Genomic DNA, 17560 nt, shown 5'->3' on the forward strand with positions numbered 1-17560 from the left:
AGTGAGGACTGACGAGTGATGACTGACGAGTGAGGACTGATGACTGACGAGCGAGGACTGATGACTGAGGACTGATGACTGACGAGTGACGCCGTATTGTGCGATGACTGACGTGTGAGGAGTGAAACAGTAATGCAGGAAGAATGACAGCGTTTTCGTGTGAGGGCTGAAGGTGTTTCAGAGCACACTTGATATGGTTTACTAGGAGACACAAGAACTGACAACGCTTAGACTGAGGAATGATAGCCAATACTCTGACAGAGGAGGATGCCCTAAAATGGTTGCCGTAGCTGTGGCTTTTAAGGGGAGTGATCTCACCTTGTGAATCCTGTTATGGGCATAAACACGCCTATGGAGCTTTGCGCCGAGATGACGTGAAGCGCAGCGGCCCAACACGCCCACAATTAGGGCTTTGCGCGCCGCTATTCCAGTGCAAAACGGGCGCTAAACGCAAAATTACCGCCGTTGCGAAGATAGGGCCCCTAGCCTTATTATTAACAACAACAATTATTACCATTATTATTATTTGATATTATTACATGGAGAAATCCCATCTCATGAATGTATTTGCAGCCCAGTCTTCAGAATAAAATGTTGGCATGTTAGGTTTCTGCAAACCACCGATGGGTTGAATCTCAAAGTTTCTGAACCAAAGTTGGACTGGTCCAGCAGTCTGGCATCTCCGTTGGGAGGCTCAGTCAATCAGACATTTGAATCCGGCGAGTAGGGGGCGACAGGGTGAGCCTCATGCTGTTGCTGGCCAGATTCAGACCAAGGCTGCTCTCTGTCTAATCAGAACGAGTCAGACGTGCTGAAGTGGGTGGTGCGTAAGGAATTTGGTGATCTGCGGCGCTGCCTGGAGCTGGAGGAGGCAGGGTTTATGCAGCGGGTGGAGAGTTCGGCCGCCGCCCTCATCTCCTCCCTCCAGAACCAGACCGACCATCTGAACCAGAACCTCACCCGCCTACAGGACGCTCACAGCACCCTGCATGACCTCAGCAACGAGGGCCACCTCGACTTCATCATGGTATCTCCACTTGCCATATTTCCCCTAATATTGGCCAGGGGCTTTATTTACATGAACTGAACAGGGTACCAGGGCTTTTTTGGAAGCAGGCTTATATTAAAGACATGCCTTTATTTCCACTTTCCTGTTTGATAAATATATTTGCTCATATTTCATTATGAAGCCTCTTGTTTTTTTATTTGCTTCTATTGGGCAATGCATTACCGATCATTACGATAATCGACAACGGCATGCTCCAGAGACTTCCGACGGCCAAGCTATCTTATAGTATACTGCCATCTTGTGTCACTTGTATGTTACTACAAACTACAGTTACAATATATAGAGGCACCTGGGGCCTCATGTATCAAAAACTGCCCAGCTTTCATACTGATATTTGGCTTACTCACAAAATTAGAAAAGTACGTATGCACAGAAACCGCCACATGTATCAAAGGTCACACCATGTTCTGTGCACCTTTCCTTCATATACATCCCAATCAATGTGAATTTGAGCGCACGTGCACGAGCCTCTCACGTGAATTAACTATGCAAATAACTCACACCCCCAGAGTTTTTGTAAATTAAAGTAAAATTGAACAATTGAACTCATTCAATTATTAAAATCGCATAAACAAACACATTTACTTTCCAAAAGTAATAAAAGTTATTAACGTTTGTGAAGATTATCCTGCTGAACCCAAATTCGCGCTCCCAGAAACTTTTGATAATCACAGACCTTATTTTATGCATTTAAGTGAAATCCCCATTCTAAAACCCCATTCACTTTTCCTCTGGCGAACCAGGAAGTATACTTCCAGACTCATTCCTGTGGTGCTCTATAGACCCTTTTACGGTGGACGTCACAGGGTTAGTTGTGCACGCATCACAGTATGCAAACCTCCGCGGAACTCAAGCCAAAACAAGAGAGACCCCAGGAATACAGGAAAAAGACGTCTTGTGCCATATGCGTATAGACATGCGCTCGACATGCCCACTACGAATATGACGATGTCCGACACTTTGGCGATGTTTGGATCCTAGACCCATCCTGACAGTGAGTACGGGTCAAGAAACCTCACCCCATTGAAAGAGTTAGCTTATTTGTGTAAGGTAACCTGTCTGTTGCTGGCAAAGCTTTAAAATACGTGGAGGAGGCATCAGGATCTTTCATATTTCTATGACAGTTGAACCGCTATTTGTAACTTTCTGCAATGAGTTCGGCTCCACCCACCAAATACGTCATCACTGTTTACAAACAGTAAAAGGGTCTATAGAGACACTGCATGAAATAGACCACCCCCATCATTGGGGAAAGCTCTCCATTCACTTCCATACACCAGCGTCATTTTCCTTGAATTAAACATGGCTAAAAGCTGTTGGGCCCTATCTTGGTACAGCCGATATCCCCTATTTGCGCACCTGTTTGCGCGTGCCTTGAGGCAGGGAAGATAGCAGTCTGCCTTGCGCAGGTGTCCATGTGTTATGCCGAGTTTTGCACCCCCGCCCGGCAGCAGCTAAACACATCCCCACCTCATGGGAGCATATTGTAATGATTTGTAAAGAAATTTAACTGTTTAAAAGTGATATACTGTAAATGTCTGGGTAGACGTGACCTCCCTGTTTTCTAAGTTAAAACAGCCCCGAAATATGGTGGGGATGCAATTCTCGGCGGGGATACGGAAACGTTCACTTCACCTGCCGCAGGCGCAAATTAGAGCCGTGCCAAATCATCTGCGCCCCCAAAAGGCCTGCGCAAACGGGATTTGGGTAGTCTTAACTACCAGAATTATTCACAGGTGTGGCCAGGCATTGCTGAGCATTACATCAATCAAAATCGATCAGATTCCCGTCTCGCGATCGCCATTTGCGCGAGGCATGCAATATGCTGTAATTCTCTCCATTCATAATAGAGTGGACTCACTCGTGAGTCGTGCCGAGGACAAAGAGAGATGGAGAGAGCTTGTGAAAGATCGGCTGTGGTGCCAACGACCCTCCGGGTTATGGGATAGCCTATTGCAAGTAGGCTACAATGTACAAGTTTTCTCAATTCATTTACCATAACCCCTCCTTGCGATGTGATAAACGTTTCTCAGTGAATTATAGTTGATTGCCTCACCGCATAATCTGCTGGTTCCCCAATTTTAGCAGCAGAATTTGATGTCCTGGGGTAGCACGTCTGTGCGTAATGACGTTTCTGCGCTGCACAGCGCGGAGATTATGGTGCGATCAAGCGCAGTGAGTGTTTTAGCGCCTGGAGCGCAGCTAAGAGGTGCTTTTCAAAGCTCTTAGTGCAAAGTAATTGTGCGCTGCTGACGATAATGCAGACTGGCAGACCAATAATCCCCCACTCCATCAAGCCGACAGGGCGCCATGTGGGGGGTCTGAGCAGACTGCCGCGACAATGAACACGTCCGAGAGGGCAAGCTGCCCGACCCAAACAATGACAACGGTGTGCCCATATGGGGCGGCCGCCTGAATGCTGGGGCTTGCATCCCTGGGCCTTAGCGATGGATGCCCTACCATAGGGTGTGGCCTTGCACGGGTCTAGGGGCCTTGCCCTCCAGTCCCTCAGGAATGCTGAAGTCACCTTTCCATGGTACGGCTGTTACAAAGGTTCCGTCAGGTGTCAAGGGGCCTGATCCAGGGCCAATCAGGCCAGCCGGTTTCATGGAGCTACCGTAAATATTATTATTATATGTCACACAGCGATGACATCATCGCATATTGTTTGATGCATACTTTGATGCTGGTATGGTGTTGCAAATAGGGGGCGGCATAATTTGTTCTCGCCTAGAGCGGCATAAAGGCACGTGCTGGCCCTGGTGATGACACATACAGTAGCTCCCTCCAGGTTGTAGGGCCCACAACGTCCTTATCCAAGACTGTTTAGGGCTTTAAAAGCAAATAAAATAATTTTAAAATTAATCCTAAAATGTACAGGCAGCCAGTGGAGTGAGGCTAAAATGGGTGAAATGTGATCATGCTTACGTGTGTCAGTTAAAAGAGGTGCAGCAGCGTTCTGTACCAGCTGCAGACGAGCAAACGGAGGACCCACTAACCTCCATATAAAGTGCATTAAAGTCATCCAGCTGCGTGGTAACAAAGGCATAGATTCCTGCATAGATTCCTGCTTCAAAGTACTGCCTCTGAAGAATTGGCTTAATTTTGACCAGCTGTCTCAACTGAAAAAACGTTAGGGTTGTACTACAACCCGGGTTTTACGAGTGAGAACGAGAGCTCTTACTCTAGTGCCTAGTTCGCTGCACACGCAGCCCTATGGAAGACTGTCATTTTGCTCCGAAAAATTACTTTACATTAAAACCGACCACCCACCCGTAGGTGGCGTGGTGCCCCCCTGGGGCTGACGTGGCCACCACGTGACTACGTCACGTCCTGTCAGCCCAGGGGACGCCACTCTTCGCTTCTTCCAGCCAGTGAGAGGATGTGTCTTCTAAAGCTCCGTTGTTAGCTCAAAGTTAGCACTCTAACATAGCTCTAGAAAATAGGCTCGTTCCATCTAAACTGCCCACCTTGAGAGGTTTACGTGGACGAGGTAAAGCAGGCTTCAGGGACCCGAACCTGTTCTCTTCACCAGCGGCGTTGGATCAAGTCATCTAAAGCTAAGAGTGTCTTCTTACAGTTAACACCTGTTTTATAGCTACCGCCGTGTAGCTGTGTGAAACATTCCCCGGCTGGGGTAGCGTTTATCGGCTTGAGGGCTGACTAAGGTCCGCGCTCAAAACTGTTTAGGCTAGGTTGCATATGTGCGAATAGCTTGTTACTGTATAGCACTAGAACAATAGGCTAATTAGCAGGCTGCGTCCCCAGACAGGGTAACGCACCCAGTATTGTGGCAGATAGCTAGCGTGCACACGTGCAGTTAGTGTCTGTGTGCTAAGTACTTTAGGCGCCAGCTACCTCTGTGTAGGGCGTGCACGTTACTCCGGCTGGAGTAACGTTAAGCGAGAGTAGTAGCTAGAAGCCATGCTCTTCAGTTAGCTAGATAGCTAGCTTGCTCCCGTGCAGCCAGTATCTAGCGTCTCGTTCTCACTCGTAAAACCCGGGTTGTAGTACAACCCTAACGTTTTACTTCGTTTCGAACTCAAGCTCTCACTCTAGTGCCAAATTCAACCGCCCTTGCTGCCGGGAGCACCCCACAGGGCGACCCGAAAGGCATTGGTGAACCATGGCCGTATGGCAACGTTCATGCCTGACCGTCTGACATATTAGAGTGGCAACGATACTACTTCCTTGCCACCGACAGTACCGCGTGCGCGAACCGTGAACCGGACACGTCGAGACTGTAGTACCTAACAAACGTGTGATGAGAGGACCATGAGGCCGCGGCACACATGTCCTGCACCGAAACACCACGCAACAACGCAGAGGATGTCGCAACACCCCACGTAGAATGCGCCTTGATACCCTCCGGGGGTATCTTACCCACGGCAGAGTATGCCAAAGCGATCGCCTCCACTATCCAGTGTGATAAGCGATCCTCGGAAAGGGGCCCACGCTGGGCCTTCTGCTCAAAGCAGACCAACAACTGGTTTGGAGTGCGTAATGAATGCGTCCTGGCCACATAGGCCGAGAGCGCCCTTACTGGGCACAGCATGTGCAAGCGTCTCTCCTCACCCGAACTGAACGGCGGGGGACAGAATGCTGATAAGTCTATGACCATAGACCTAAAGCTGGCATTAATGTTCTTAGGTTGGTAAGCCGGGTTAGGTCGCAACGTAACCCTGCGCCCATCATTCCCAAAAACCATACACAGGCCTGCTGCACCGAGAGGGCAATCAGGTCACCAACTAACTTTCCTGACGACAAGGCCAGCAGCAGCGCGGTCTTTAAAGACAGAACCTTTAAATCGGCGGAGTCCAAGGGCTCAAACGGATGACCCGTTAGCCCGTCCAGCACCGTAACTGCTCCTGGCCTGCCCCCCGGAGGAAAGGACAAAGCCATGGGTTAAATGCAGAGGACAAATTTCACCGGCCACCGTCAGCATGTGTGTGTTGTGGCCCTCCGTGCATGTGTTGATTGTAATCGTGTGACAATAAAGACGGGCTTGTCCGTCTGAAATCGTGTTTTTTTTTTTTTAATCGTGTAACCAGGTCCGATTTGGGAAAAACGCATCGCGACGGCGGGCGCAGTTTACCCCTTCATGAAGAGCGAGACCAAAGGGCACGCCCCCACGGGGCTCCCTTCAATTCCCATGTGGCAAGCAGAAATCGCAGCTACGTACACCTTAAGCGACTGCGGGGACTGACCCGCGTCAAGTAGGCTCTGAAGGAAACAGAGAACTGGTCGCACACAGCAGTTCACTGGATCCACGCCCTTACTCGCGCACCAACGCGAAAAGACCGGCCACTTGTACGTGTACTGAGTGCGGGTCGAAGCAGCCCTAGCACTCTGCATAGTGCATACCACATTATCGGGCAAGCCCTGGGCTAGCAACTGGTCCCGTTCAGGAGCCAGACTGCTAGCTTCCACCCGCCTGGGGAGGGGTGGAACACCTCCCCCTCTGCCCGGGATAGGAGATCGGCCCGTAGCGGCAACGCCCAGGGCGGATCTTGCGCCAGGAAGACCAGGTCCGCAAACCATGCCTGCCTGGGCCAAAATGGACTAAAACGAGCCGGAGGCGCTGTTCCCTCACCCTGTCCAACACCTGACGGATCAGGGGGGTCGGGGGAAATGCATAGAGCCCCTCCCTCGGCCACGCGTGCGCTAGCGCGTCGTGACCTAACGGGGGCTGTCCTCCTGAATCGAGAACCACAGTGGGCAGTGTGTCGCGCGCCGCGATGCGAAGAGATCGACGCGGGCGCGACCAAACCTGGCCCAAACCTGTTCCATCACCCGAGGGTGGAGGCACCACTCCGTATAACGGGGATTGCCTCGAGACAGCAGGTCGGCCCCGTAATTCAGCCATCCCGGCAGATAGACCGCTGACACTGAAAGGAGACGGGGATACGCCCACAGGTGAATCCCCGCTATGGTTCAGCGGCCCCGACCGCACACCGCCCTGTTTGTTCAGGTGGGCCATATTGTCCGAGCGAATCAGCACATGGTGCCCATGTGTGAGCCGCTGGAAGTGTTACCTCCTCAGGCTGGGGGGACTGCGGAGGCAACGTTCTCTTTCGAGTCTGGCCGCACGCGGACTTGTCCGGCAGTGCGGTCCCCAGGAGAGCTCCCAACCAACAATGGGCCCATGGCGCCATTGATGGTGGGCTTGTCCTGAAGCAGAGCCAGGCGAATCGCCTTCAGCTCCAGCACGTTTATGTGGCGAAGCTCCTGGGCCTCCCACCGGCCGTTCGCCGAAAAATGCCCGCAAATCGCACCCGACCCCCAGAAGGAGGCGTCGGTGCGAATCACCATCCTGAGCAGGACAGGGCCCAACCGAGTACCTCTCGAGAGGTAACGGGGGTCCGCCCATATGGCCAGCGCCTGCCGGGCCTGACCTGTCAGAGGAACCCTGCGATGACGGTCCCCGGCCGGGTCCAGGCGAAGCCTGAGGAACCAGATTTGGACTACAGGCGCATGTGTAGCCTCCCCAGTGGGAGCACATGCAGTGCTGATGCCATCAGGCCCAACATCACTGTGCACTGATGCACTGACACCGAGGGCACAGACCTAACGTCCTTGGCTTGCTGTCCGCACCGTGCGAGCCTGTCGCTCTGGCGAAAGGCTCGCAGGGAGTCTAGCTCGAGCCCCAGGAAGGTCGCCGCCTGCGCTGGGACGAGGCAACTCTTCTGCCAGTTCACCAAAAACCCTAAGGTTTGCCGGTGATCGGTCACCACCTTGGTATGTTCCGTGGCACAGACCCTCGAGTCGGCCATCTCTATGAGAGCGTCGTCGAGATATAGGAAGACGCGGATCCCCCTCGCGCGGAGGGGAGCCAAGGCTGTCTCCACGCCCACCATGAAGGTTCGCGGGCTTAAGACATGCCGGATGGCAAGACACAGAACTCGTAAGCCTTCCCCAGGAAGGAGAACCTCAGGTATTTCCTGTGTATCCTGACCACGTGGACATGGAAGAATGCATCTTTCAGATCCACGGAAGTAAAGAAATCCCCCTGTCTCAACGCGTTGAACAGGCGGGGAAAGAGAGCATTCGGAACGGGAACTTCCTCAGCGCCTCGTTGAGACGCCGAAGGTCCAATTCTGGACGCATGGAGCCGTCCTTCTTGGGCACGACAAATTACCTGTGGTAGAACCCAAGCGCACCTCTGCCTTGGGAACCGAGCGAATCGCCGTTTGGCGAGGAACGAATAACCTCCTTGTGGAGTATGTCCATGGACTCCCCCTCCACGGCCATATCGGGGGTCCCGTCGAACGTGGGTGGGGGCCTAGCAACTGTAGAGCGTATCCCTTCTGGAGGGTGCGCCATTTAATGGGGACGGGGAACATAGATGCTCCCAGGCATCGAGCCTGTTGGCTTACAAAGATGGTCTCTTGTGGCCAAGGAGCGGAACCCGTCCTGAGTATATTGTTGGGCACCAGGACTGATCCGGTACCCTGATGGGGGGGCAGGACGTGAGAGGCTACGCCCCCCTGCCGCATGGTCAGTTCCGTAGAAGCTGTGCATGCTGGGGGAGAATTTCTTACGCAAGCTCCGCCTACTGACGCGCCCCGTGGGTGCATTGTATCGAAGTAACCCCCCCCCCCCCCCCGTGCGACTTTCGCAGGCTGGGGGGGGGACTGCGGAGGTAACGTTCTCTTTCGAGTCCGGCCGCACGCGGACTTGTCCGGCAGTGCGGTCCCCAGGAGAGCTCCCGACCAGCAATGGGCCCACGGCGCCATTGATGGTGGGCTTGTCCTAGGAGCCTCTAGCCGAGGCCAGGCCGTAGCCATGGACCAACGGCGAGCCTTGATGACGGGTATGAGACCCTGGGGGAGCTCCCGACCGAACTCGGGCCTTGGGCACCGAGGACGGTGGGCCTAAAGCTACAAGCCGCAGGCTGGAACTGAGCCCAGCCTTGGTGAGCCAACCGGTGAGCTTGACCTGAGCACTGCCAACCGAGGCCAGGCCGTGGCCATGGACCAAGGTGCGCTGTGCCCCCTGTCAGGCTCCCTGCACTTGCAGGGGACGCCCCAACAAAGGGAATGCGACCCATGGAGAGCTCCCAACCACCCCGGGCCCTGGGCACCAAGGGCGGTGGGCTTGTCCTTAGAGCTACAAGCCAAAGGCTGGCACTGAGCCCAGACCTTGGCGAGCTGTAACCCCTGCTGGACGCGTAGCGCCAGCAAGGGGCGGTACGTCTATTGCAGCGGAGGTAGCTTGTGCCCAATGTACTTAGCACACAGATACTAACTGCACGGGTGCACACCTGCTATCTGCAACAATACTATCATTCTGTGCTAAACAGTACTAATGGTATCTGCACGTATGCAAGCTAGCTTTCACACTCTTTTGGGAGCGGACCTTGGTCCGCTCTCAAGAGCTTTAGCTGCAGCCCTGGGCATCGGCCCACGAACTGCTCCCTTGGAGGGCTCACTCGTGAAGATAGCCCAGCAGCTGCAAGACCGAGGGTTCAAAGCGCCTATGCAGCGTGCTCATGCCCAAGGCTGAACACGCACTTATCGTGCCGGTTCATACTCGGCCAATGTAGTCTTACACACGGCCCATCCCCTCGCTGACTTTCCCTGCTCGGTAGCAAGAGAAAGCAGGAAGCTAATCACTAAATAGCAAGGTCCCGCAGGCCGCACCCTGTTAGCGGGAGTACCGTTTAAGCAAGCTAGCAAACTAGCAAGAAGCACAGGCTAGACAGTAAGCAACCCGGAGGCTAGCGAACATGCGCGTGCAACGGTAACGTAAGCGGCAATAGCCCAGCCCGAAGGGAAGGCAACAATACCCACAACCAGTTAACCCGAGAGAACAGGCGTGAACAAGCCACTAGCTAAGCTAGCGTAAGCACTGAGAGACAAGCGTGCGCTAACACAAGCCTGCGCACAAGCCAGTGCAGCGAGTCTCTACCCTGAGTAACACGGGAAAGCGAGCGTGACCGCAAGCTGAAGCCAGCGGCCCGCAAAGCTAGTCAATCTCAGAAGAAACTCCTCAGAGGGAGTTACAATCTAGTAGATGCTATTTGCATGAGGCAAGCAACACTTAGCAGACAAGCAAGCTGGCTAAGATGGCGTAAGTACTGAGAGAAGCAGCCAACACAATCGTGTGGAGCGAGCTCACCTAGCTAGCGTATTCGCTCAGCTAATATCTCAGAGTGCCCCCTTCGGGGCCGACGCCAGTAATAGCTACACTACAAGCAGTATGTAGGTCCCAGCAACGCCTGTGCAGCGTGCTCATGCCCATAGGCAGTGCACACATTCATTTCATTGTGCCGGTCGTAACCGGCCAGCGTAGCCTCAAGCTAACACAGCACCTAGCTGTTCCCCCCTCCGTCTGCTAACAGGAATTAACGGGGTTACCGTGTAAGCTAACTATCAGTAGCCTGCAACGGTAAGATATCTGGAGTGCTACACAACGCTAGATACTGGCTGCACGGGAGCAAGCTAGCTATCTAGCTAACTGAAGAGCATGGCTTCTAGCTACTACTCTCGCTTAACGTTACTCCAGCCGGAGTAACGTGCACGCCCTACACAGAGGTAGCTGGCGCCTAAAGTACTTAGCACACAGACACTAACTGCACGTGTGCACGCTAGCTATCTGCCACAATACTGGGTGCGTTACCCTGTCTGGGGACGCAGCCTGCTAATTAGCCTATTGTTCTAGTGCTATACAGTAACAAGCTATTCGCACATATGCAACCTAGCCTAAACAGTTTTGAGCGCGGACCTTAGTCAGCCCTCAAGCCGATAAACGCTACCCCAGCCGGGGAATGTTTCACACAGCTACACGGCGGTAGCTATAAAACAGGTGTTAACTGTAAGAAGACACTCTTAGCTTTAGATGACTTGATCCAACGCCGCTGGTGAAGAGAACAGGTTCGGGTCCCTGAAGCCTGCTTTACCTCGTCCACGTAAACCTCTCAAGGTGGGCAGTTTAGATGGAACGAGCCTATTTTCTAGAGCTATGTTAGAGTGCTAACTTTGAGCTAACAACGGAGCTTTAGAAGACACATCCTCTCACTGGCTGGAAGAAGCGAAGAGTGGCGTCCCCTGGGCTGACAGGACGTGACGTAGTCACGTGGTGGCCACGTCAGCCCCAGGGGGGCACCACGCCACCTACGGGTGGGTGGTCGGTTTTAATGTAAAGTAATTTTTCGGAGCAAAATGACAGTCTTCCATAGGGCTGCGTGTGCAGCGAACTAGGCACTAGAGTGAGAGCTTGAGTTTGAAACGAAGTAAAACCTTGATTTAACCACAGCCTTGATCTGACTGTCAAGCTTAAGGTCTGCATCAACTTTAACCCCCAGAGTTTTGATGGTAGGCTTGAGATACTGTACCAGAGAAGCCAGATGTACCAGTGGGGTCACAGAGGTGCCACCAAAAACCATCACTTCTGTCTTTCTTTCATAAAAATTCAAGTCACTTGACCAAAGGTTGGACAGAATAGGATTCAGACTTTTTAAGAGGGACATCTGACTGTCATCTGCATAACAGTGGAATGAGATATCATGCTTCTTAAGAATGGAACCAAGAGGTAATAAATAAAGAACAGTGCCAAGAATGGGATCATGTCTATGTTCCCCGGGCTCTATGTTCCCCGGGTTCTATATTCCCTGTTTTTCACTAAGAGGGTTCTATGTTCCCCAGGTTCTATGTTCCCCGCTTTTCACTAAGAGGGTTCTATGTTCCCCAGGTTCTATGTTCCCCGCTTTTCACTAAGAGGGTTCTATGTTCCCCGCTTTTCACTAAGAGGGTTCTATGTTCCCCTCTATGTTCCCCGCTATGTTCCCGGGTCCGATGTTTCCCCCGAAATGCCTTCGGTGACGATCGGCTTCCCCTTATTATTATCCAATTAGCAGCCACGTGTATTTGCAGCAGAGTCTATTACCCAAATCTCCAAATGAACTAGCCTAATATAAACTATACACGTTTTAATGAGTGCAACACAAATTAACTTAAATACTTCAACTTACATGTCTCAGGGACGCATGCACACAGTAACCAAAAGTTATCAGTCTCTGTCTCTGAACCGCGGACAGCAGACGCTCTCCTCCCTCCTTATTTCTCCTCTCCCCGTCTGCTCGCAGCCACCTCTGCTGCGCGCGTCCGCTCCAAAACTCCGACGCTCACCAGACAGCTATTTTCTGAATGTTAGAAATGTAGGCTACTCTCCTCACAAATAAATGTTTCAAGTCATAAAATGGTGTTGGTTTTCTTGTTTTATAGTCTCATAATGAAGTAGGCTATAGGCCTATAATAGCCAAATATTAATAATTGTAGTAGCCTAGTAACAACTACAACAACAACAACAACAACAACAATAATATGCTGATGATAATAATAATGATAATAATAGGCTAATAATAATCATCATCATCATCATCATCATAATAGGCTAATGATAATGCTAATTATAATCTTAAGCCTGACTCTGATGGACAGTTTTTCAAAACGATATCTAGGACCTTCAAGGTTCACAACCTGGGTGGATTATCGAAACGTAAAAACCCCCAATATAGATGGATAGAGTTAAAATTTTAACTAATATATTGAAATTGATCGGACCCGGGAACATAGCGGGGAACATAGAGGGGAACATAGAACCCTCTTAGTGAAAAGCGGGGAACATAGAACCCTCTTAGTGAAAAGCGGGGAACATAGAACCCTCTTAGTGAAAAGCGGGGAACATAGAGCCCTTTTTCTGAAAGCGGGGAACATAGAGTCCTTTTTCTGAAAAACGGGGAACATAGAACCTGGGGAACAAAGAACCCTTTTGCTGAAAAACGGGGAATATAGAACCCGGGGAATATAGAACCCGGGGAACATAGGGATGACCCCCCAAGAATTGAGCCCTGTGGGACCCCATACGAGAGAGGAGCAGTGGAGGACACAGAACCCCCAAGGCTAACACAGAAAGATCGGTCAAGTAGGACCATTCCAGGGCTATGCCCTTGATGCCCAGTGCCGCCCATTGCTCCAAATGGGCAATCAAGGTTTCATGGTCCACCGTGTCAAAAGCAGCAGTTAAATATAAAAGCACCAGAATAACACAGTCACCAGAATCAGTAGCTAGAAAGATGTCGTTAAAAACTCTTAAAAGTGCTGATTCAGTGCTGTGCAGGGTTTTAAACCCGGATTGGAAGACCTCAAGGATATTTTGTTCTTTTAAAAAGGCCATTAGCTGACAGTAAACAATCTTCTCAAGGATTTTTGATAAAAACGGCAGTTTAGAAATAGGCTTGAAATTTGTCAACACTGCGGGATCCAGACCAGACTTTTTTGGTCCAACAGCGAGGAAAACTTATTTAAAAAGTCGAGGAGGGACAGCATCATTTGGCGAGCCTGAGGGCTTCAAATGATCAACAATCTCCTGCAAAAAGAACAGAGTCACAGGCACAAACATGTCAAAGACAGCAGAGCAGGGGACAGTGACTGAGGGGTCATGAGCAGGAGGTGAAATAAGAGCCCCTGTGGCAGTGACTTTATCGATGAAGAAGTGAAGAAAGTTTTCGCAGACAGCAGGGGAGGCATCAATACAGGCAATCTGTGGTGCATTTAGGACAGCGTTGATGGTTTTAAACAACACACGGGGCTTGTGACAGTTTGACAAAACAATATCTGAGAAATATTTTCTTCTAGCCTTACAGTTGACTGATAATGACGCCAGCAGTCCCTTAACATTTGAAAAGATACATGTAGTTTGTCCTTTCTCCACGTGGCTGTCGGGTCATGTCGTTCAGCCAGGGTTCAGATTTAGCTTTGGTCTGCCTGGTGGGGCCACGGTATCTATAACAGTTTGACAGGTGTGAAGAAACGATGAGCTAAGAGCCTCTATATCATCGCCCTCCGACTCAGGAATGACAGAGTTCTGACTGAAAACAGCAGAGAACTGCGCAGCGGTGGAGGGCTTAATAAGCAGAGGAAATCCAATCCCCGGGATGTGAAGAAATACTTTAAGATGAAACTTTTGTTTGCTAGCGATCTAGCGTTTACCAGGCCAAGCCTGGGAGGAGCCGGCGGGTCCGAGATGTCAGCTGCCTGGGGAGCCCGACACAGAGGCTGTAGGCTTCGCAGATTCACCCCGCGCCAGCGGGGACGGGGCGAGCAGGGGCCGCGGGGCTGGAACACCTCATCCGAGCCGACGACAGGTACCAACCAGGCGTCGGCAGGGTCCAGCGAGCGCCGAGAAATAAAGAGGCGAGGCACCGCTCCAATATTTGAGTTTTTTTTTCCAATTTTTCATTTAATTTTTTTTTTTCCAATACAGAACAGGCTCAGATACCAGAAAAGAAGACAACAACTAAATCAGAGCAATGGATACATTATTTAGACATTCGATATTACAACGTGGTGTGACTAACACAAAGGGCCCTATCATCGTACGGCGCAATCGTTGCCGTACAATGTCTTAGAGAAAGGGGCCTTGGGTGCTCTCAATTTTAACGCCAGCAAATAGCTGGTCTTAGCGCAAACCACTATAGCTATTGCAAAAGTTAACTGTTGAAAATTTGATGTCTCTGTCATGAGTAGCCTACAGCTTAAGTCCCTCTCGCCATCAAGCAGACAGTGACGGAAGGATGTGTCTTTATGTGCGCTAAGGGGAAAACGACAGACTAAATTGTTGGGATTCGATGTATATATATTAATAGAAACAAATAGAAAACGGTGGAACGAAATTCAACTTGAAATAGAGCAGCATCACTCATCGCGGCTCTCAGTACTCTGCATAATTACGCATGCAGTATAGCCCCGCAGCGGAGATGCAGGAGAAGAGAGCCCGAAAAGGGATAAGCTCACATCTCTCTGTCTCTCTCCCTCTCCCCATCTAGGCTATCTTTTCTCTCTCGCCCTCTTTCTCTCACTCTAGTCCCTCCCAGTGAGGAGGAAGCTGCTGACGTGATGCTGTGGTTTTATGGGCATGACCACACCTCCACAATGCTTTTGGGCATAAACACGCCTATACGGAGATGTGCGCTGAGATGACGTGAAGCGCAGCGACCCGACACGTCCACAATTAGGGCTTTGCTATTCCACTGCAAAATGGGCATTGACGCAAAATTACCGCCATTGCGACGATAGGCCCCAAAGTGTTTATGTGCTTGTAAGGAACATGCATGGACTCCCACGCAATGGTTCCATGAGATACCAGCCAGGCAAGTCAACTGTTGCCCCTAACCTCAAGGTAGGCCAGAAATGGATCCCAGACAGCCGAAAACTTCTTAAGTGAGTTGGTCCTCAGGAACCTAAGTCTCTCCATCGGTATAACAGAAGTCATGTCCATCAACCACAATTGAAAAGGTGAAGATGAAGACTTCCATTCCTTCAGAATTAGTTTTTTGGCAACAGTAGTCCTTTAAAATATTTAAGTTTTTGACCGACTGAGCGGCTGACTTGTATACCTTCTGGTACATGGAAGCAGTGAAGTGATCCACTTTGCCTGGGAGGACTGGGCTCGTCTTAGCCAAGGTTGCCCGGAAGGGGTTGATGTGATGAGCCACCGCCTTCTCTGTCAGGATAGGTGTTAGACATGTGGATCTATTCGCGGATAGTTGATGGCCAAGGCAAACTTGGTAACTGAAGTCTCGAGAAGTAGGGAAGGTCTGCAAGGTTCGAAGTTGGGAACGGTTGCAGAGTGTTGTCGCAAGATTCGTTTATGAACAACTGCTGAGGACCTGCAGAAACGAACCTTTATAGATCCCGAACATGACATCACCTGTGTTATGACATCACCAGCGAGGCCATTCGAAAGGCATGACTGAGACACCTATGAATCATGACATCATCACCGTCTGCGACATCATCAGTGATCCATGACATCATAGTAGCAACGACGACATCATAGTAGGAATGATGACATCACAGTAGGAATGATGACATCATCTTAACAGTACCCTCCCCTCTACGGACGCCACCTGGCGTCCAATGAGGCCATCAAGGATGGCATCTGGCGAACAGAAAATCTGCAGGTTCTGGTGGAGGGGCTCCTCAGCAGGTGGTTAGATGCAGGTGGTTAGACCTCATGTATGAAAGGGTACACACTTCAAGTATTGCCCGGGTCAGGCGCAGGGGAAGCAACCGTGAGCTGACCGGCACAGGCACCCAATTACATATTTGGTGAGGGCTTGGAATGCAATTGTTTGTAGGGAAACAGTGGATGAATAAATCCAGAAGAAGGTGGTAAGGCAACATAAAGGCAACACCACAGAAGAAGAAGAAGAAGAAGAAGAAGAAGAGGAGCGCCTCCCTAATACTGGATATCGAAGCCATAGATAGACCGACAGACTCGGTCTGCCGACTCCGGTGGATCCTCTGGAGTCGGCCATCCCCCGGGGCACGATCCAAACATGGGAGACTGGAGACCATCAAAATGGTCAATGTCACGGTCCGGTGGCCCCCACCAAGAACTGTGCCTCTGACGCAACACTTCAAACTCTGCGGGCTCCGAAGGTGGAGTCTCAGTGGACGCTCCAAACTTGGAAGAAGGAGCCAAAGGAACTGCAGGGGGGGTGTCGCAAGCTCAGAGGGCGGAGCTCCAGAAGTCTCCGCACAATCTAAAGGCTGAGCCCCAACCAATGCCGCCGTCTCCGAAGGCAGAGCCACAGGGGGCTCTGACTCAGCGAGGCCTGCCCTCCCGACCTGTAGTTTGGGCAGGACACCCACCGTCTCCTTCTTTGGACGCTTCTTCTTTGCTCCTGACCGAAGGCTGACGACACTACGGGGACCTCCCAGCATCAAGCTGGAACCTACGTGTGGGTCAAGAACTGGAATTGGCTGCTGCTGAGGTACGGGTTCAGACTCCGTGGGGGGAAGGTCCACAGGTTGTGCCTCAGGGCCAGCAGACTCGGAGGGACCCTGCGGGGGGACGGGGCTGATCTGCAGGCAGTGATCGAACCTCTCAATGAGACGATCGACAGTCCTCTCCAACTCCTTAACCCTCTTGGAGACACACTGCCGCTCCTGGGTCCTGCAGGGAACGCTGCCCAACCGTACGGGTTTCGGGGCTGGACTCTTAGAGCCTTGACCCGCTGAGAATCTCACAGGCCGGCGAGTGGTGGACCCACTTACTGGACGCCGGGGGCAGGAGGAGAGGTAATGCCCGGCTCGACCACAGTACAGGCAGCTCCGGGTGTCCAAACGGCGCTGCCTCTCCTCTGGTGTGATGCGACCCTGCCGGTCAGATCACGGTACAGATGGCTGCTGGGACTCAAATGTGGCTGCCCCTGCTCTGGGATGACGCGAACTCCCCCTCAGAGTATGCGCTTAGGAGCTGGCGGCGGCCGAGAAGCGGGGATAGTAGTAACGGCCGCGGTCTGGGAACCTCCGGAACGACAGTGCGCTCGGAAGCTGGGGCAGGAGGAGCGGAAGACTGCGGAATGACACCCTCAGGGGGATTTAGTCCGTCGAGACGATCTAGCCGGTTAACCAGGAGGGCGTACCGATCCTCGGCAATGGAAGCCAGATTCTGGATTGTGCTAACCAGGAGGGCGTGCCG

At 51.6% G+C, this 17560-nt stretch overlaps 1 protein-coding gene across 1 annotated transcript in view; it reads left to right on the forward strand.

Moving 5' to 3' along the window:
- Positions 1 to 17560, forward strand: part of LOC310789218 (E3 ubiquitin-protein ligase TRIM50-like) — a gene marked incomplete at both ends in the record, with an annotated part of 138639 nt that overhangs the window by 99031 nt on the left and 22048 nt on the right. The window contains one exon of the mRNA XM_083650806.1: positions 797 to 1027. Within this exon, the coding sequence (XP_083506932.1) occupies positions 797 to 1027 (231 nt within the window). The remainder of the gene's footprint in view (positions 1 to 796; positions 1028 to 17560) is intronic.

This window comes from Poromitra crassiceps (genome assembly GCF_964638095.1).
Source record: "Poromitra crassiceps genome assembly, chromosome: 14".
NCBI lineage: Eukaryota > Metazoa > Chordata > Actinopteri > Beryciformes > Melamphaidae > Poromitra > Poromitra crassiceps.